Genomic DNA, 22,611 nt, shown 5'->3' with positions numbered 1-22,611 from the left:
AAGAGGTTCAAAATTGCGTTACGAATCGTCACTATGTCGTCACAATAGTGGTATGTCCGATTTGCACGGACTAAAAATAGTCCCCTCATATGCCTGACTTCTTCGGGAATACTGATATCTGCAACTTTCATTTCACCAACTATTGAAAAACATAATAAATATTTATAAATTTTTGATCATAAATTTTTGATCAATGTATACCTCTCATTGAAGTATAAAATTTTGTATTGAAGAACTTAAAGGGAATGTGTTATGCAAAGTGTTGAGGTAACGGAAGTCAAACGTTAAGATGTACTTGTCAGTGCAAGCTGAAGTTTTTTCTCCTCTCTCTGCAGGCTTTAATAATTCTTCCAAACGAGATTTTAAAGACAGTGTCGTTAAATGATTACTGCTTATTATTTCAAGTTTGGTATTAAGAACTAATATAGTCTATAGTTTCCACAAAATCTTTTTAACAATTTTAGGACCGCACTATGGTAAAGGGAGAAACGCAGAAAAAAAGTGAATAGTTTGTATGTTAGTTAAGAAATGTTTATTTGATTGTGAGCAGGCGACACAATACCGTAGAACAACAGTTTTAAATTGTTTGTTATAAAGCTTTAATATATAATATATGAGTGCTGTAAGTCGCTATTAAAACTTATCGAAACTGAGATATATTTGAAGCAATAATAAAATCTTCAATATTTCATAAGTGTTATGTGACAATTTATTTATGAAAATTCCTTAGCATTTATTTTATAATTCAGGAATATCATTGAAATTTATAAAATATTAATTGTTCAGAAGTTATGTAAATTCTTAAACGATTTTTCTCATTTCAATTTGATTTATTCCAAATGCCAAAGGATTTGTTTATCTGCTTCGTATGAGAAAGACACTCAATCCAACCAAAAAGTGGCAACAAATGTAGTAGGTTTCATGCAAACTGACATTTATCTTTTAAAACTCTTGAGATCAAATTAAGTTGCACTCAAGTATTTCTGTATTTATATATGTCCTGTGCTTATATTTATTTTATTTTAAATGCACAAGAGTGTTAAGTCATTTAGCACAAAATTCTTAGGATTTGGTTTATTTAAAAAGAATAAAACTTACTTCTAATTTATATGTCTTCTGTGGCCAGGAGACCAGGATAGGATATTTTGAAATTCGTAATGCTGCGGGAGGCAACTGAACAAAATTCAACAAAAATGTGCAAATATCTTTGTACTTTATGAAATCGAAAATAATGTTCTTTAATAGTCCAAGAAAAAAAGATTTATTCACCAAGTTTTTTCTTAAGGAATATATGCATAAAATAGTTATTAAAAATATATTTTATTGTGTAAATAATTTTTAAAAAAATATATATTTTTTGCTAATATTTTTCTTTGTTAGTTTCTTTGTTATTCCTTTTCCTCTGGTTTTTAAATTGCTGCAAAAGAAAAAATAAAATTTTTATTAATATAAAATTATTTATAAAAAATTGATCAAATTATAGATTTTATATTATGAGTTTACGGTGGCTCGCAAGTATGACAAAAAACAGCAAGATACTGGCCTATACTGGCCGAAATGTACGCAAAACAACAACACTACTTTCTCTATCTCTGTGGTCAATATAGGTCACACACTTCGGCCAGTAAAGAAAAAAGTGTTACCAACGCAATAACCGAACTATTGTGAGCCTTCACTGGAAACTCCAATGAATTTTGCAATTATATGTCAAAAATCATATGTGAAAAAATATTCAAACAAAATTTAAAAATTACATAAATTTAAAAAGTTGGAAAAAAGAAGAAGTTTCAGTGTTTTATTTTAAAATGTTCAACATTTTTTCATTTTAATTTTCAATTCTATGTTAATTATTTATTTTTGTACAAAATGTAATTTGCTTCCATTAAGCTATTTTTGTTATTTGTCAAAACATAACACCTGACAGATTGAAACAGTGATGCCAATGTCTCGCTTAGCGAATATAGGCTAGCATGCATTTTTTGCTACACTTGCGAGTCACCGAAAGCGCGTATTATTGTTACTATGTTGTTACTACTGTTGTGCCTTAATTTATAAAATAAAATTTTTATGGAGATATTCTCACATAAATATGCACATTTGCTTTCAATAGGTGGAAATGTGCACTTTGGAATTATGTTTTTATTTATAAATTAAGCTTTCGAATTCGATATGCTAAAAAAAAATTCATATTACACTGAAATCACAATTGCTCAAATATAATTTTATATTTATATATTACGTACAAATAAAAAAGGACAAAAAATGCTTGAACACAATAGGGCTGTTCCACGAGGTACTAGTGGTAAAACTCCAGTAAAACACAATTAAAGTGCAAACTGAGAGTGGCACAAAAATAAAGTGCCAGGTTACGCTCTTTACATTGATTTTCATTGACAGCTGATGCACACATTGCGAGTAAAGTCTGTGTAGCATTTTTTAGACAGGTATGTTACGCTCTCTCAGCTGCTCTCATTTACTCGAAAATTTGCTGGTGGAACACACTTGTGTGTACACATTGTTACTCAAAGTTACTACTAGTAGCTAGTGGAACACACCTAATAGAGTTTTAAAATTTTGATGGCCGATCATAACAATAATTGAATCTTATAATAATCGATCATAATCTCATTGATTGATCGAGGCTTCGAATAACTAAATTTATATATATGAAATAAAAGATTCACTTAGTTATAAATATAAAATTTGATTTTAATCTTAATTCATACCTTGTCTGTTAAAAAATGTTCATTTGTTTCTTTTTGCTGTGGTTCGTTTGAAGTATATATGTAGTGTTGTGAATAAGCAATGTAATGGTAAATGTTTTGTTAAGTCCTTCCACCCATAAAATGAAATCGTACAATCCATAATGTTTATAATAGTAATATTATTTGTTGTTCATGTAATCTAAAATCATTTAAGAATTAAAATATGTATATGCAAGTTTAAACAAAAATAATTTTTATAGTACCTTGATTTAATATTGGTAGCCATATGGACCATTGAAGTCTTGATAACCTGGAGCACTACAAAAAAAAATTTCTGTATTTGTATATATATATATATATATATATATTGCATATATAATTACTATGGTGTATAGTATATCATGCCATGGGCATTCATCAAGTTTATCACTGCCAAAGGTGTTATGTGAGCGATGAAGCTGTTAATTTGAATTATTTTCACCCATTTGCTAAGTTCGGTTTTACGAAACAGCTCAATATTATTTGTAGTACAAATAGTAAATCCTAAGGCCTGGGGAAATCCATTAACGACATGATAAAAAAAGGCGTTACTTGTATATACTAACTCCCCATGTGAGACTACTAGCACGATTCTACTGATATCCAAACCCCATGTCAACTTGTAAAAAACATCAGCAAAGAGTGTTCTATTGAATATATCCTCAAGACTGGATCTACCATAACCTGCAACGATATAAATTTTAGATATATATAAACTTAAGAGTTCTTATATCAGTTTTGTACATAAATATCTTACTAAGATTATTATTACTCACAATTTAAGATAATGCATATATATATATATATATATATAATTATAATATATATATTATATATAATATATATATATATGTGTGTGTGTGTGTGTGTGTGTGTGTGTGTGTACTTATAAATATATGTATGTATATATATACTTATTCAGTTTATAGAAATATGTATTTGTATCTTAGTAATAAAAACTGTTTTTCACATTTTTACATGAAATTCAATGACTAGGAAAAGCAAACTTTAAAAAATATTTATGTATGTTTATTACCTGCATCCGTTACCGACATTGTGTAAAAATATATATATTATTGTGGTTTACTGTAGGCAAAATATGAAACTAATGAAACTAAAAAAATTTTCTATTATAAAAGTTCTATAAAGAAACTAATTCAAATGCATACTTAATTACAAAAAATATTCGATTTGTTTGTGAAAATCTAAAAAAAAACAAATAATTTTCAGCTACGCCAACATAGCCATAAAATCTTATGATTAATTATAGTGTTAACTAAAAAAACTGGGTTAATTATCAATTTCCTTCCCGCAAAACATAGCAATTTTTCTAATTTTCTTGCTTGAATAGAATCTTCTGTAAAAATTAAGGTGAATGGTATCAAATCACGGCTTCCAGTTAATTTAACTAGTAAGAGAAGATAACAAGATTAAAAAAACTAACATTAAAGTTCTATTGCGAATGAACAACTCTTTGATGCCCTATATTTTGTTATATAATGAAAATGGACGTCTGTTCCACGAGTTACTTGTAGTAAAACTCAAGTAAAACACAAGTAAAGTACAAGTTAAGAGCGTAATAGTACATTCACACTGTTTCATTTAGGCACTTGCTCATTTTCATTAATTGTGAGACGTTCACATTATAATGAATTCATTTATGCAGCTGAACTTTTATAAACTGTACTTAATAATATATCACATAAAGAATATCAAATATATAATTGAAATATTTAATCATTGATATACATTTTATGTATCAATTACATATGTAATTAATTAAAGAAAAGATTTTATTAAGTACTTACTTTTTCAGCACCTTTTTTACAGCTTTTTTTTCACATTTTACAAATGAAAAATATGACAAATATTTTAACTTTTGATGATTTCCCTTCTGGGATATTTATTTTTAAATGTTGCATTCGACAATTTTCGCCTTAAATGAGCTGACAATGATGATATAGTATTGATCTCATTTATATGAAAGAGTTTTGTATGTTGAATTATCGTCATTAGTGGTTATAATGAGCACCTAAATACACCTGAATGAGACAGTGTGAATATGGTATAACACAAACAAAATGCCAGATCACGCAGTGGAACTGTTTTGTGTAAAGTCTGGTGAGAACAGCTGTTTTTTGACAAATAAAACAGTAAAAATAGAAGCTAAACCATTAGAACGCAAAATAAATTTTAAAAAACTAACAAAGTTTTATAAGAACTACCGCAAATATTTTTAAATATTTAAAACTAATTTATTTTGAAGGATTCGAAGGAGCATTTTAGTTATTTTATTGAAATTTGGCTGACCATACAACGCTGTTTCGAGTATTGCCAAATACTTCTCATTAGTGGTCTTACGAAATATTCGAATTTCTTTTAAATTAGTTTATAGTCTGTATATAATTTCTTTGGATTGCAAATGCCGGAATTTTTCTAGCAGTGCTGGAGGGGGAATTGTAGGGCCAAATTTCCAGAAAGCAGTAGCAAATGGCCAAATGGGCACTCGCGGTGGCAACATATGCATCCTTTCAGACTGTCAAGTAGCTTTGAAATCTCTAATGGCATTTCTATTTCTATTTTAGTTGGTTTGGGGTTGTTTCAATCTTCTTAATATCTTAGCAACAAGAAATTCTGTGACTTTGCTATGGAAACCGGGACAGGAGGGGCACAAAAGCTATGAAAGAGCGGATGTTCTGGGCAAAAAAGGGAGCAGAAACGTCTTTCGCAGTAAGCAAAAGGGAAAGCAAAACCTAATTGACTTCTGGAAAGTCCAAAAAAACATGTGGCAATCAAAACGGCTTATAATCTCTTAACATATAATGGCTGAAGCTGTTCTGAACTGAAGCAGTGCAGATATCAAACTCTACACAAAACTGCTAATAGACCACTGTGCAAAGTGATTCCATCTGAAAAAGATTGTTCTAGCAGAAAACGATTTCTGCCGACTCTGTCAAGAGCAACAGAAAACAGCAGAATACGTTCAGTACATCTACCCAGTCGTGGCAAAACACAGACTTAACTATTGAGGTAGTGGAGTTTTAAGTCCTGAACGGTCTACAACTGTGACGAAATTCTTCAAAAGTTTGGAATTGGACTAGTTGAGCGAAAGGCTACAAAAAAGTACTTTAAGTTCGCAGGGCTCTCCATAATAATAGTAATAATTACAATTAATACAATTAAGATATCAGATCACACGGTATGGGGAGCACGGACCCTAAGGTGAGCCACTTTGTGATTGTATTACTACTAACAATTTAATATTGCTAAATAAAGGTAATGAATCTACTTTTGTAAGTGTGATAAGGGGAGAGATAATAGAACTCACACTCTAGCGAGCGCGTTTATATCTAATAACATTTCAAATTGAAAGGGGTTGGAAGAAGACTTCTCGTCAGATCATCGCTACATGCACTTTGATTTAGAACTGGAAGTTGAAGACAATTTCAAAATGAGAAATGTAAGGAAGACCAACTGGTTGCAATACAATTTCTAACTATGGTAGAGTAAAACATTAGATATCTTAGGAAAAACAAAACTAATTGTTAGGAACTAGACCTTGAAGGTAACAAATTTGAAAGCAAAAAGAAACATTAATAGATTTATAAATAGTCTACAATTTTTTTAGTTGGGCTTTTAGATGGACAATACAGCATTTAGGTCGAGGTGTGTACATATGTATTCAATGCCTATTATTTAATAAGAATATGTGTATATAAAAGTTGCGACTTTTCGTTATAAGTATCAGCTAAACATACGTTTTATTCACAACAATTATAATTCGAATAAATTTTTGCCCTGATTTATTAAAGTATATGGTTTTTGTAATTTTGCACAAAATTTAATGATTTCCGAGAATAACAAATTCAAATAAATAATTATTTACCTGTTTCGGATTCCGCCATGACTTCAAAACTATGTAAATTTCAGCTTTTAACCAGACGAAAAATGGAACTGTGTTTGATTAATAAAATTTTCTTTTAGTAAAATTTTTTAACTCAACAAATTGAAAAATATACTTTGTTACTTCGTTATAAAAAATATACTATATCTTTTTAAGTTTTTAGATACTCTTATGCCAACATACAGATAAAACCTATTTTATTTTTCAGCCTCGAAGAACATCGGAGAACATCGGAGTAACATCGGAACATTTAGAATAATTTCTAGAGTTTTCTAATGCATTATGACATTAACACATACACATAACTTCATTGAGATGTTGCCACACTATGCTGTTCGTTTAAAAGTTTTTCCAAAAAATTAAACTTAAACTGTGTAAAAACACCAAACTAACAAAGGAATACTTTCTGACTGAGTTTAAAATATAAGTTTATTTCCACAAAACACAAAAATAAAATTAAGTCTGGTTGAAAGAAATTGGCATAACTTTTAAAAAATGCTAAGCGCTTTTTTTTAACATAAGTTTTTCGTTGTGTGCATTTATGTGTCCGACATTCCAATGTTAGGTCCCTCGACACTAGCGTTATACGTTGACGATACGTGTATGCTATACTCGAATAAATATGCTCTCAACATATCCTGGAGTTTTTCCAGAAATGGAAAATAAAAATCAATAATGAATAAACTAAGACAATATTCATTACGCATGAGAGAGAAGACAGAACCCGTCGAGAGTGAGAGATATGGTAATAAACTGGGAGAATATCGATAAATATCTAGGCATCACAGTGGACAAACGATTCACTTGGCTTAAACATGTTCAAGTAAAAAGAATTAGTTACACAAAAACTCTTCAACACCTCCAACCGCTATAACCAAATAATATATTTTGATATATTATTGATATATAACCAAATAATTTCATCATTACTTCTATATGGGTGTATAGCGTTCAGCAAGACAATGCCAGGCTCTGAGAAGGCTTTTCAAGGCGCCATTGTACATTAGGATGAATGACAACCTCAGAGACCTCAAAATTGATCCGATTAAAAAATACATAAAGAATAGAGCACTTAAATTATTTACGCGTTATTGAATGTCAGAATGGTAACAGGCTTCTCGTGGAGGTATACAGATCTGAGCTCAGTTATTACTTAGTCTGATGAAGTGATAACCAATAATCCAGTCAATGCGTAGAGTGGGGTTATGAAGGAACCTTGCAGTTAGTCTGCACATAATAATGGAATATAAAAACTTTTAACACTGAAAATTAAATTCTTTAAATAGAAGAAAACAAAATGATTATTAGAAGGTCGATGACAACCATTTCTATCTTATATATTTAAATCAAATTTTTTATTTATTTATTTGACTTTATTAGTAAATGAAGTGCTCATATGATTTCAATGGATGACTGGAATTTTCCAATATATTTTCGGTGCACATTCACAATAGAGTGATTTTTGAATTTAGCTGCACTAAGGCTAAAGACGTAAAATTTTTTGGGACTACAACCAAACTCTGAAGGTTTTAAGAGCATTGTTGTTGCTTCACAGGTTTTTTTTTTGTAGATTGTATTTTACTACTCTGCAAGAAAAAACTTGAGTAACCTTTTTGATCGAGACTCACTATAAGTTTAATGTCGATTACAAAACCTGTATAACACTCGATATTAATTTATAACATTATAGTTATTTTGCCGGAAGAACAAGACTTCCCTGAAATTAACAGCTGTTTTATATGAAGACAAATAATATATGATTTAATTTGATATACATATTTATAAAAAATATTAATATCTACTACAATAACTACAAAAGTTTTAACTAAACTTCTCACAAGAAAAAAAAGTAATTCCATTAATATTTTACAAGCAATAGGTCATCTTTATCAAGTCCGCCCTAAAACCTTAAAAGTTAGCAAAGTCTCGATTAATGTAATTCGAAATTATACTTTCAAAATGTGCTCTTCCCAATAATATGTAGTCAGTAATGTAGTCAAGCAACTCTAAATACAAAACGCATCACCTCTTCGGTTGTTAGTCATATACTGACTCCTTTATTTTCATGATACACATCAGTTGAACTTGATAAACTAGAGTTGCCATGTACATTTTCTTATGTGTAATATTACAATGATAAACTAATTACTAAACTTATGAACTTAACACTTATACTAAATACTTACTCTAAATACTATATACTACTACAGTAAGAAATTAAAGTTTTGAGTTTTTAAACCAATTCTTTAATGATATGAATATAGCTTAACATTTAAATCGGTAGGCACTTACTACATAAAATGTAATATCATTTATTTCCTTATAAATACGCTTCATTCGTATCTTATCAAGGTATCAACGACAGTCTGTGGCCAGAATGCGGGCAATATTTTTTTGATTTAAATGCGAATAGCAACATAAATTAATATTTATTACACATTTGACTTCCGTTCGCAGCAACAGCAACAGCAACAGCGACTCTATCAGCAACACAGAAGCAGTCAGGAGACTGGTAGATACTCCAGCCTCATTTCGGTATCTATCTGCATTTCAGTGTGCCTTTTTTTATTGAATTTGTTGTCATTTTATTTCTATCTTTTTTATTTACTAACAATATGGCTTTTAAATGGTCCACTGCACCAAGTGAAAATATGAGTTCATTTACAATTATTTTCATTTTACGAACTTAAATTTATTTGCACTTCATTTTCGTACAAACGATGCAATATTTATTAGATTTTATATGACTATAGATAGTCTAATGTTGAGCCCTTTTCGAGTTAGTGCATCTGGGTGCTTTTACTGTTTAATAACTGGGGGGTTTCTGCAGACTCCCATCCATCTCACTTACTAATTTGTGTATTCCGCATAAGTTTCGTATATATTAAAAGACTGATCTAGGATCTGCGTATCGTCCCGTATGGTTAGTGATTACTTTAAGATTAGAAAGTGATAAGTAAGGCAGACTGTCGGGTTTTCGCATATAGCTTCAGGGCTCTGTCCCTTATGTATTTCTTGACCGGATCTATTTTAGGGTCTCTTAGTATGTCATTCGTGCGAATGTACCATGTCACTTTGAAGAGTCTTCGTAGAGCCTGACTTTGAGCAAATTGCAGTTTCTGGATAGTAGAATGAATAAGAGACTAACTGTGTGAAGGGTGAAGTATTGAGATTTATTACATAGTTAATAGTTAATTTACTAATATTGCTGATGCTTATAGTGACAATGGGGTTTCATAAAAATGTTTTTGAAGGTATATTCATTTGCTCTTTTCTAATGGAACTGTCTTATGATCTATCTTGCTACATTAATTGATTATTGCGAAAGAAACAAAAATCTAATAAATTAAATTAATAGAATAAATTAATTTCTATTAAACATTTAATTTAAGAGAGTAATATTCTATATGGAAAATAAATTACATTTGATTAATTTTGATCATATATAGCTTTAGCTACAATGACGACCAGTACCAAAATTAAATTAAGATTAAAAAATAATCATAATTACATATAAAAGCAGGTACGAGTTTCTGAGAAAGCCAACGTTAAATGAAATAAATACCATTATTTAAGTTCCTAGGAAAAAGAATAAGCAACATTACTTATATAAAGGACGTAGCGTTGTGGCACGAAAGGTGCAAGCGACTTATAGACAGCCTATGCACAGTATAAGAGGCTACCCGAAGTCATTGACGTCGAGTAAGGATTATTATTATTATTATATAGTGCTTCGGTTAATTTCATGGCTATTTGAACATAGAAACTAATCAAGTAGTACATTGTTTGTGTAATTTCTTAGTGCTTGTCGATGAACATTTATGTTTGTAAATTGCATATTATAGTTTATGTTAGCTTGCCTTTGCATACTAATAATATTTTCTTATATTAATGTTTATAAACATTTCAGAAACTAGATGATAGCAAATGATAATGCAAGAGCAATTTTCCTGTTTAGAGTTCTGATTTTCCAACAAATAAGCATCTATTAACGGGCTGCACTAAGTAATTGCTCTCATCTCTAGCCTAAAGTTAAAGAACACATATTTATAATCACAGATCTATAAACACATATAAAATGCATATACATTAAGACTGAAAAGTTTTCGGAAATTCTCATTTAAAATTCGCGCGCTGTATATTTTTCGATATTTTAAGTTTATGTAGTTTGGCAGCACTGTCCTTAATTACTATGCCAAAAATGAGCGCGATCTGTCAGACAGTTCGTTTACGGCAGCTGTTGAAACCAGTTCACCTCAGTAGTGCGTTGCGAAATGTCTTCGACGGTCGTACGACCGTCCTGAAAGGCTTTGTACCACTCATAAACTTGAGTTTTCGATAAAACTGATTCCCCATAAGCCTTTTGTAGCATTCGCAACGATTCTGCACACGAAATTTCGTTCGAAACACAAAATTTGATGCAAACTCTTTGTTCAATATTTTTTTCCATTGTTTTTTCGCAACGCACTACTGAGGTGAACTGGTTTCAACAGCTGCCGTAAACGAACTGTCTGACAGATCGCGCTCATTTTTGGCATAGTAATTGTCCCTAATTGCTGCCAAACTACATAAACTTAAAATATCGAAAAATATACAGCGCGCGAATTTTAAATGAGAATTTCCGAAAACTTTTCGGTCTTAATGTAATAATTATATCCAATTAATCCAGTTCATGACGTCTACTTTGACATGGTTGCTTCTTAAATGCTATTGCTTTGTATTTATATATTTTAAAGAAGAAAAAAGTCTGAATTATACACTAAGTAACGTCTAAATCAATGCTTATTATTTGTGGTTGAATTTACCCAAAATTCCAATCTAATCTGCTTGTATATATAAGATTTGACTCTATTCAACTCTAAATGGATTAAAAAAAAAATATATTGAAACATATGATATAAATTGCATCGTTTTAATCTCATCATATTAATCTAAAATCTCTTCAAGTTTGCACTGATTAGATAAAGTTATTTAGTGTCTCTTTAGCTACAATAAGTTGAAAAATTTAGGTGATAGTTTTCCCATTTGAAAAAGAAATAAAAAAAGCCTTAAAAACGGTAAAGAACAGTAAAGCTATGGTTGGTTCGTTGGTTGGTTGCATTGACAGGCCATTAGACAACTTTTATGTACCTCAATTAGCGACGCCGTTTTGTTACCATATTCCTCGTAAGAACCCTTGTATAGAAGAGTAGAGACTAAATCCATTACGCCGAATTTAGATAATTTAATAGGTCTTTCGTTTCCACCGATGAACAGTCTTATGAACTATCAAAGAAGTGTCTTCATAAAAACCTAAGTTAAGCTGGAGGTTTAAAAAATATTCTGGTACAAAACTTGAAGGTCGATGTGCAAGATAAAGCGAAGATTTTACACCCACTATTTTATCAATATAAGAACGAAAAGTTTTAGTGGTATTAGAGTATAAAGAACAGTAATAAAATTATTTAAAAAAAATCATTCTAGAAAGAACAATTGGTATAAATGAAATATACTCTTTGCTTGTTGTTCTTTGATTAGGAGAAAGCTTATGATTCATTAACAAAACTATATTTGTATTATATATAATATATTAATATTAATATATAATATATAATATATAATATTAATAAGTAATATTGATTTATATATTATATTAAATTAAAAAATATTCGCATACTAACTTGAACAAAGTCGGTAGTAAGAAGGAGCTAGGAGAACAAAAAGGACTGCAACATGGAATGGAAAGAATATATAATTCATTAAGGCCCTTAAAGAGAGACAATTGTGGTAACTCACTTTGGGTACAAAGAACGGCTCGTGCTGTTCAACGACCAAGTGCTGTTCAACACTTTTCGAAGGGACTTCACAAACGGGTTTCAGCGGGTTACAACAACAACATAACTCACTTTAATACTTAAACAAAATAGATAATGTCTTTATTGCTTATAATAGTAATATTGTACTGAGATTTAAGAATGAGAGACCTTAGAGTGATTATAAAAGGATTAATACATATTGAATTTGCGCATATTTGCTTTAATGTTTAGGTAATTTTCCAATTTAAAACAATATTCCTATTTTGAGGTAACTTATTGTTACTCCGTATAAGACCAAAGTGTGTTTTATTAGTATTATAAGTATTAGTATGATATTAGTATAATGAATATGATAGAAATTCTTAGTTAGGTATGTACAAAATTCAAAAACATGAATAAATTTAATGAATGTAATAAAGATTACTAATGAATAGAATTGAAAACAAAATATGGTAGAGTCTGTAGACGAAGCTATTTTAAATACTTTAGCAACTCGACGCTGACATTTTTTGTCCTTTCAATTTTATATAAAATGTTGCTTTTGTTCATTTCATTGTTTTGTACACAGGATAAAGCAAATGAAACTAAATTAAAACAATTGAATTGTAAATAGTCTTCGAGCAACCTGCACCGAATTACTAATGTTTGTCACGTACTTTACAATTTAGAGTTCTGTGTCTTTGCTACTAGCCAATACACCTAGCATAAGAGTATGGTGCTTTGCTGACATTGAGGACGACGACTTCAATTTCAAGTTTTTATACTATTTGTATATATATATATATATTTGTTTTTGTTTAGTATTATTTTATTTAAGCACTGAACTGTTGTCGATTGTTTTCTGTGAGTTCTTCAATAGTCGGTACGATTTTCAATCGATTTTGCAAACCAAGCCAAAATACTTCCTTGCGTACCAAATTACATTGTATTGAATTTGATATTTTATGATATTAGTTAAATGCTATAAAATGGTGTAATATTGTATAAACATACAAAATACAAAAACAATTTTTTGTTTCAATATTCAATGGCACATTATATAGTGAAAACTTTCCCAAAGTATACCCCACTTGGACGGACGACTTCTTTAAAATGGTCTGGTGTTTTTATACTTATCTGAAACAAACTTAACCTCATTTGGCCGAACACGCTTTTTGAATGGCTGATGATGAGAATTTTCATTGTATTGAAATTCAACCTTTTTTTTTGACTTTACACCGTTTTTGTGTGAAGAAAAGTGAACTGATGATAAGTGTCCGCTTAAAAGAGTTTTTACTGTATTAAAATTTGTGCTTTGTAGTTAACTTACCAAATACATGGTTATTTTGAAATGTAAAATATATTTTCAAATTTTCAGCGACACCTGCTTGATCTACTCTGACCGGGATGCCATAAATGTAAGCAATACTTTACAGACAAATATAGTCCTCACGGTCAATTACTTCTAGAAATGGAAGATTCAAATTAACATCGACAAAACCAAGGCTTTATTCATAACACGAAAGAGAAGGCAGCATTCTCAAAGAGTGAGCGTCGGTGACGCGGACATACGATGGGAGGAAAGCATAAAACATCTCGGGGTCACATTTGACAAACGACTTAATTGTTATAAACATATGTAATGCAAACGGAATAGTTGCTCTAAACTTCTACATCTCCTAAAGCCACTGTTTACTTATAATCGATTCAACCTCAAAAGTAGAAAGTTACTGTATACTTAAATAATTAGGCCAGCACTACTGTATGGATGTGTTACATACAGCAAAGTCAAAAATACTGCCATAAAGCAATTGGAGATAGCACAAAACCTGGCTATAAGAAGATTATTTGAGTTTCAATGCTATATTAAAACAACAGATATGCACAGAGATCTAAGAATCGACTCAGTGAAAAAATATATCAGAGATACAGCCCTAAAATTATTCACAAAAGTTAATATGCTAACCAACTCCGCCCTAACAAACCTCAAGTCAACTTTAAAACCCACAGGACGGTATGCTGACGATTCCAGTTTAGTTAAAGCTTAGTGTGGGGCAGGAATAAGCTCCCCAGCTACAAAAGAATAAAAGTGTGCAATAACTGAAGAAATCACGTATTTACAGACGATTTAAACAATTTTTAAATTTTTAAATTATGTTTCTATTTAAACTTTACTACTGCAGAATATTTTAAAAAAAAGGAGTAAAGAGAAATTGCTAAACACAATCTTTGTGAATGTTAAGATGTGATATGATTGAGAGATAACACTATGAACATCCCACACATAGATCTTCCAAATATAACATACTCAATATACATACTCGTGTTGGTGTCAATATGTGGTGTGATGAGAAATCCGCTCACAATCTTTGTGAATGTTAAGATCTGCTATGATTGAGAGATAATACTATGGACATCCCACACATAGATCTTCCAAATATAAAATACTCAATATACATACTCGTGTTGGTTTCAATATGTGGTGTGATGAGAAATCCGCTCACAATCTTTGTGAATGTTAAGATCTGATATGATTGAAAGATAACACTATGGACATCCCACACATAGATCATCCAAATATAAAATACTCAATATACATACTCGTGTTGGTATCAATATGTGGTGTGATGAGAAATCCGCTCACAATCTTTGTGAATGTTAAGATCTGATATGAGTGAAAGATAACACTATGGACATCCTACACATAGATCATCCAAATATAAAATACTCATTATACATACTCGTGTTGGTTTCAATATGTGGTGTGATGAGAAATCTGCTCTTTGGACTGAATGGAAAGTTTTGCCTCCACTAAACTCTACTTTTATTATTTTGTTCAATAATCTCAGTATCGCATAACTACGGTAGGAAACACATATCCCAAGATTCACAATACATGCCTTGTACGGGTATTTTTATACTTATAATTCACTTTTTTTCCACAAGTGGAGGTGTAAATACATGCCCTCTAATCTACAAACAATTACATACATTCATGGGTAGGTAAACCGTATAAAAAACACTGCTATAAGCAAAGTCATAAATTTTCAATTTAACAGGAAACATGTTGCAAGATTTCAGCTTGTTTTATTCACTCTTTCGAAAATGTTGCCAACTGTATACAAATTTCAAGGATATTATTCATGTCATCCGCAGTCGCATTGAAATTTATTGTACTTGTCTTTGCTTTGTTTTAAATTCATTAGGGTATGTATAATGTGTGGTATAGAAACATGAGTAGATTCAAGCTGAACTAGCAAAAAACAAAAACAAAAAAAAAACAAAAACTAAAATTAAGAAAAACTAGTTATTTCTGTACTATTACTATATATTATATATGATAAATACAAATATGAATGGAAGGAAATGAGTCAAAAGAAAACCTGTCAATGGCACTTTTGCCTTAAGCAAATAAGATACTCATCCATACAGATACATAACAGCATGCCTGCATATTCATATTTCCGCAAACCGATATATTGATAAACTTATTCAGAATAATATACAAACGTTGTGTTTATATATATATTTAAATTTTATCCTGCAAGGATAAACTTTAAACCAATTTTGAAGTACCGAAAGTGACAACTGTAGCACATTTTCTATATAAAAAGTTTTTGTATTTTTATAGCACGTAACAGTGGTAAGTGAGATTACTTGTAAGTCACCTAAACAGAGCAGCCAAGTTATTTCTTCAAGCATTGTTTATAATTATTTATTTATTTTTCAATTAATCGTATACCACCAACTCTCTCAGGGATAACAACTCGGTGTGGACTAAAGCTTCCTTCGCAGTGTTCCTCCAATGTATGACATACATTAGTGGCATTGATTTTGTGCTTAAATATAATCAAGATTTTTCCCATTACAAATATCTTTTACCATAATATCTTTTAAACTTTAAATAAAATATAATTTATTTATAAATATAAACTTTTTATTTAATACTTGATGTGACGTTGTTTTTCAGCATCTTCGCCGATTGCATATCATCTCACAACTCACTACAGGTCAGAGCTTTTTCACAGTGATTCGGCAATGTCGATTAATTGATTCCTTATATGGCGCTTAGACTAGTTCATTTCAAATGTTGTTGTGGTTTCTTGAGTTAATGCTATAGCGCACTTTTACTCTTTTGTGACTAGGGGGCTTATCTCTGCCTTTGTCCAATTTTTTTAAGGAAAACCGCTGCTATATTTGGTGCAATCAATATGACACATTACTGCATATCATACCGTGCCGCGTCTGTTTAGATGTATTTCAATGGTTGCAGTATATTATTTTGAAAATTAAAAAAATTATTTAAAGCAATGGCACTAACTCAAACCACAACAACAACAACAATTATAAGTATTAAGAATATATGAACCGAAAATATTTTTTTAAATAAAATAAAAAAATAGACAAAACTATTTTTGAAAAAAAAATTAAAGAATATATGGTATACCGGAAACATATTTATAATGTCAAATACAAATATTGAACTAAACCATTTTTGACAACTAAAAAAATCAGAAAAAATTATAGAATATATACCGGAAACATTTTTTTAATGTCAAATATAAAAATTGAACGAAATCAGTTTTTGACAACTAGCAAGAAGTTTTGCACGTATTTTCAAAAACCGTACAAAATAAATAGATTTGTGACTTTTGGCAGTCTTATATTGGGAGCTACTTATTGGTTACGCAGTTCTGGAGAAGTTTGATTAGGTAAGTCGGCGCTGTTGTTGTTTGTCATGTTAATTCTTAAAGTAAGCGGTTGTCTTTTTGCAATTTACCAATTTAAGATATCGCGTTTCATAAAATATATTAAAAATTGTATAAAACGGTAAAGATTCATGAATAAGAATTAAAATTAATTAATAAGAATACGGAACAGCAATTTTGCGAAAAAATCGACTTTGTCTCAAACAACTTCATTTTATGTCTGAATAAAAATACGCAGATTTCACTCAGATCCGAAATCAAATTTGCAAAATCAGTAACATACAGACTTATAGACGAGGTATTTCACTCAAAGCATGTCTTCAAGAATATTTTCGCGAAAGTCTAAGTATCTTTATGGACTATAGCTATTTAGAGACTTCGTAAGTAGTCTCTTGAAACAAAAGACTAGTGTTGTTATGACGCGTGCTGTTTAAAAGACTTTAGCAAGAAAAATAATTCCATAATATCCTTAATATATGCACAACTTGAATGTATAATTTTATTAATTTGCAAATGCAGATTTTTATAGCTGCATCTAAAAAAATCTATCTTACACTTAATATACCACGAAATTACGACATTGTAGAAATTTTTTATAGAGTTTTGTATCAAGTTTTGTGCAAAATTGGTGTAAGTACTAGGATTGTATTTAAAAAATCTTACCCATAACAAATTGCAACATTATGTATTAAGATTTTTGATTCCTATATGTACATAAAAACTTAACATTTTTTTTTTGGGCAGTTGGCATTGCGTTTTGAATCTATTGTGAATTGTTGTAAAAAATTTTAATGTCAGTAATTTCTTACAGCATATTGTCATTCAAGTTAAAGCTTTCGTCCGAGTCGGATCTATTTTTACTAGTCGGAAGTTTTGTCACTGAATTTAGTTTTTGTTGGTTTCGATATATTCAGTTAAAGAAAAAAAAAATGGATATTATGGAGATGTCTTTGGACGAGATTATATCTAGTGACTATCTAGGCAAGGAAACTCTTGGAAAAATTAACATGTCTCGTAATCGTCGTCAGGCGGGTGGTTTTCACGTCAAGGTATTTCGGCCTGATATTTCCTACAGGGCCAAGCCATATGCTTATAGACCTGGTATTGGTAATACTGGTTTCGCCATGCGTCAGTCTACTGAATATTATGGTAATGGACCTGATGTCTATGGTGCACATACAAGCTCTTATGGTAGACGCCGCATTTATGTGAAGGCTCCTGAATTTTATGGTAAGTCAGCTAAAGTTTATGGTAAGCATCGTCAATCGTTTGGTAATCATATTGAAATGTACGGCAACAAACCTGATTACCACGGAAGAAAACATAAGCAGTATGGTAAATATATTGATATCTGTGATAAATATTTTGAAACTAATAGTAACTATTATAAAGGGCACGGTCAGCATGCTGGAGTGTTTGATAAACGTATTGGAGGTTATGGCAAAATGTATGGTAAATACCCCAGAGCACATGGTAAACGTTATGATAAGTATGGAAAGCGCTCTAAAATGGTTGAAAAATCTAATGTCGATGAATTGCGTTCTAATAAAAACAAGTTATATAAGAAACAAACAAATAAATTCTATAACGTTCGCGATAAGCGCGATGATTGCTATGATGATGGTTTTGACATCAAAAAAACTCTCGAGATTCGTAGTAAGGGTCTTGGTGTCAAAGGAAGATATGATAGAATGTTTGAAAATCCTTTTGATGATTCTGGATACCAGCCTGAAAGTGATGCGTCCTCTGACTCGTATCGCCATGGAAGAGTCTCTAAAATGCGTGCCAAGCATTCTGGTTCGCGTGGTAAACGTTATAAGTCACGTCCGGTAAACTTTAGAATAATTTTAAAGCAATTTAAATTTTTTTTAATTAAATTTTAACTAAATTTTAGAAACCACGCCGTAATAAGCGCTACTCACGTCAACGTAGCAGCAAAATCCGTATAAGTAATCTTGCCTTATGTGTTACTGATACTGATGTAACTGCTTTGTTTGGTGAGATTGGCCCCATCAAAAAGTGCTTGATTCATTTCGATCGCTATGGCAAAAGTTTGGGTAAATAATGAATAAGTATAAATTATACTTCATAACTCTTTTTGTATTTTAGGTTTAGCTGACGTTATTTACCTACATCGTGAGGATGCCTTAAGAGCTGTTAAAATTTACAATGGGCTGCCATTGGATCGTCGTATATTACGTGTTCGCTACATACCGTATTACTATTAGCTGCACCGCAATAACATTCTCCAACTTTCAAACAATTTTATTCCTTCGTTTTCAATGCTAATTTTGCCATTTTTTAAAGAATTCAATTGATTAATTTAAATGTTTCTTTACTCTATTTACATGTTGCACATGCAACAAAATCCTTACAAATACAACAATTTACACAAATTCAATAAACACCAGTTAATAATACATATTGTCTATTTTTTCGAATATGACTATTATTATTGTATTGGGTATACAAACTACAGTTGCTTGAACCAATCTCTTAGGGTCGCGGTGCTTAATCTTAATAATTAAATTTGAAGTTCCAGAAAATATTAACTTCAAAGATATTCTTTTAGGTAGTGGACTCTTTTTGCGAGATCCAATAGATAGTTCTAGTTTCCTTTTCCAATAGCATAAAGTATTTGTAAGTTATGTCTGAACGTAGAAAATAACCGAATTAAGTTTAATTTATTTAATTAATTTTAATAACTTAATTAATTTTAATAATTTAATTAAGAGTTCTAGAAAATATTAACCTCCAAGATATTCTTTTAGGTAGTGGACTCCTTTTGCGAGATGCAATAGATACTTCTAGTTTCCTTTTCCAATAGCATAAAGTATTTGTAAGTTATGTCTGAACGTAGAAAATAACCGAATTAAGTTTAATTTATTTATTAATTTTAATAACTTAATTAATTTTAATAATTTAATTAAGAGTTCCAGAAAATATTAACTTCAAATACATTCTTTTAGGTAGTGGACACTTTTTGCGAGTTGCAATAGATAGTGTCTAGTTTCCTTTTCCAATAGCATAAAGTATTTGTAAGTTTTGTCTGAACGTAGAAAATAACCGAATTATGTTTAATTTATTTAATTAATTTTAATAACTTAATTAATTTGAATAATTTAATTAAGAGTTCCAGAAAATATTAACTTCAAAGATATTCTTTTAGGTAGTGGACTCTTTTTGCGAGATGCAATAGATAGTTCTAGTTTCCTTTTCCAATAGCATAAAGTATTTGTAAGTTATATCTGAACGTAGAAAATAACCGAATTATGTTTAATTTATTTAATTAATTTTAATAACTTAATTAATTTGAATAATTTAATTAAGAGTTCCAGAAAATATTAACTTCAAAGATATTCTTTTAGGTAGTGGACTCTTTTTGCGAGATGCAATAGATAGTTCTAGTTTCCTTTTCCAATAGCATAAAGTATTTGTAAGTTATATCTGAATGTAGAAACTATTATAAGTGAATTAAGTTTAATTAATTAACCAATTTAATTCATTTTATTAATTTAATTAAAAGCTCCAGAAAATCTTTTCTTCAAAGATATTCTATTAGAAGTAGTGTAGAAGTAATTCTATTCTAAAGTAGAAGTGGTTTTGCAAATTCGGTATTTCTTTTAGAATATTATAAAGAGTTTGTAAGTTATGTCAGATCGTAGAGATCAAGTGATTGAAGAGTAATTAATTTATAATTTATGATGATGGAAAGTAGTTATATTATTTTTTTCAAATAATTCGATATGTTGTTGTTGTGGTTTGAGTTAGAACTATAGCACACTTTTACTCATTTGTGGCTGGGGGGCTTATTCCTGCTCCACACTAAGCTTTAACTATGCAGGAATTCATATCATTTATTTACATTTTAATTGATGACGAACCGTAGGTCAGCAAATCTTCCTGTGGGTCCTGAGGTAGACTTAAGGTTTGTTAGGGCGATATGTGTTATATAAATAATATTTAATTCAATAGCTAAGTTTCGTAGTTGTGTTTAAACATAAAAAATGGTGAACCTTTAAGTTCCAAACCAGCTTTTTAATCTAAACCAATTAATTTTATTTTTGGCAAAAGAAATAGTATATTTATAATTACTTAAATAAAAGATATATAAAAAAAACATTGATAAACACAAAAAGTTGATATGGTCGATATATAACTTATATGGTGGCTATAACCAAATTTGTACGAATCAATATATTTCTGACAGTAATACATATTTTTTATATTGAATAATAAAATTGAACAAAAATGCATTTGCAAATAAAATAGTTCTGAGATAGTTCGAAGATACTAAACATATTTTCAGACTCTCACTTCCTCGACTATGAGTCGGAAAGTGTGAGCCAGTGCAAGGGTAGGCAGCTCAGCTGTTTAAGTATGAGCGTTAGCACAAGTGCGCGAAGCGATAGTTACGGCTAAAATCAGCTGTTACTCTATTTATAGTTCCTTATCGTATAAACCAAAAAATTCGGGGTGGGGAATAAAGCTTCTGAAACCCGTCAATACTATCTTATTAAATTTGCTATAGACACCAAATATCGTTTTGGGTTTCATTTACGAGTAGCATCTTCAAACAATCGCTTGTGCGTTTCGTGAGCTGAGACCAAATAGATATATCAAACTATTATATACATAAATTGCATAGCTCTTGATCTGTCCACTTACAAATAGTTAAATAAGTTAAATTATATGTTTGAACAATATTTTCATCTGTCAATATGAATAACGACATCAATATGTTTTTTAATATATTTATATTTCCAGTAATATTAATAGTTAGTTTTAATCATGAACGTAGGTCGAAGGCGGTAATATCAAAACTAAATTGGAAACTTCTTTTATAAAAACTGACGATATTTCTCTTTTTAATTAAAAAAAGATCATTGCATCTTGCAATCAAGTATCTGATTGGACTCATTGGTTGGAATCGTCTGCATATTCTCATGCCTATAACTTCGTCAACGATTCATCACATATAGAAGGGTCTACCTCCAGCTCAAAAAGTGCCCGGATTTTGTAAATAAAACACAAATTTGAATTTTATTCCAAATTTATTTTATCTCCTTCAAAATATGCTCCTTACGAAGCGATACACATATCTTCTATACACTTTTCGTAGGTCCGTAAGGTATGGCTTTTAGTTCCTTCAGCGAATTCTCTTTTACTAATTCAATCGACTCAAAACCCTTACCACGAAGGGGCAAGTTGAGTTTCGGGAACAGAAAATTCGGGAATTGCATGGATCCAGATCTGGCGAATATGGTGCCTGAGCGATAACAGTGGTGCCGTGTTTGAGTGTTTGGTCAAAAAATCGCTTACAACAAAAATTTTCCATAGTAAAAATCTCTAAATGCACTTGAGGTAGTCTCACATTAACACCTGCTGTAAGCAAACTAATTGACAGATGGCGCTCAAATTTGTACCATATGTCAAGAAAGGGTGTACCAACATAACAAAAAAAGATTTTTAAATAAGGT

The 22,611-nt window shown here is 30.4% G+C and overlaps 2 protein-coding genes and 1 long non-coding RNA gene across 5 annotated transcripts; 1 reads left to right on the top strand and 2 right to left on the bottom strand.

The window, feature by feature from the left end:
- Window positions 1-1,363: 1,363 nt before the first annotated feature.
- On the bottom strand, window positions 1,364-6,713 carry LOC119687091. 2 transcript variants are annotated; one of them, XR_005253089.1, is made up of 6 exons: window positions 6,631-6,713; window positions 3,311-3,428; window positions 3,089-3,255; window positions 2,969-3,023; window positions 2,727-2,904; window positions 1,364-1,417 (listed from the first exon to the last, which is right to left on the bottom strand). XR_005253089.1 is itself a non-coding variant. In XM_038101268.1 (5 exons), the coding sequence occupies exons 1-3, from the start codon at window positions 6,647-6,649 to the stop codon at window positions 2,975-2,977; spliced, it is 408 nt and encodes a 135-aa protein (XP_037957196.1). In that variant the 5' UTR covers window positions 6,650-6,713; the 3' UTR covers window positions 1,364-1,417; window positions 2,727-2,904; window positions 2,969-2,974. The 2 variants fall into 2 exon arrangements, 1 of the variants encoding a protein (XP_037957196.1); XM_038101268.1 differs by having other exon boundaries at window positions 3,089-3,428.
- Window positions 6,714-15,934: 9,221 nt separating this feature from the next.
- On the bottom strand, window positions 15,935-16,743 carry LOC119687090. Its single transcript, XR_005253088.1, has 2 exons — window positions 16,371-16,743; window positions 15,935-16,261 (listed from the first exon to the last, which is right to left on the bottom strand). It is a non-coding gene; the product is annotated as an uncharacterized LOC119687090 (long non-coding RNA).
- Window positions 16,744-16,966: 223 nt separating this feature from the next.
- LOC119687089 lies at window positions 16,967-19,551 on the top strand. Of its 2 annotated transcripts, none has more exons than XM_038101265.1 (5): window positions 16,967-17,134; window positions 17,943-18,466; window positions 18,524-18,960; window positions 19,026-19,188; window positions 19,241-19,551. In XM_038101265.1, the coding sequence occupies exons 2-5, from the start codon at window positions 18,061-18,063 to the stop codon at window positions 19,357-19,359; spliced, it is 1,125 nt and encodes a 374-aa protein (XP_037957193.1). In that variant the 5' UTR covers window positions 16,967-17,134; window positions 17,943-18,060; the 3' UTR covers window positions 19,360-19,551. The 2 variants fall into 2 exon arrangements, with proteins under 2 accessions (XP_037957193.1, XP_037957194.1); XM_038101266.1 differs by having other exon boundaries at window positions 17,930-18,466.
- The last annotated feature ends 3,060 nt before the right edge of the window (window positions 19,552-22,611 follow it).

The sequence above is a fragment of the Teleopsis dalmanni genome, chromosome X (assembly GCF_002237135.1).
Source record: "Teleopsis dalmanni isolate 2A chromosome X, ASM223713v2, whole genome shotgun sequence".
Taxonomy (NCBI): domain Eukaryota; kingdom Metazoa; phylum Arthropoda; class Insecta; order Diptera; family Diopsidae; genus Teleopsis; species Teleopsis dalmanni.
The sequence above is the reverse complement of the archived record's forward strand: the minus strand, read 5'-3'. Positions and strand labels throughout refer to the sequence as shown.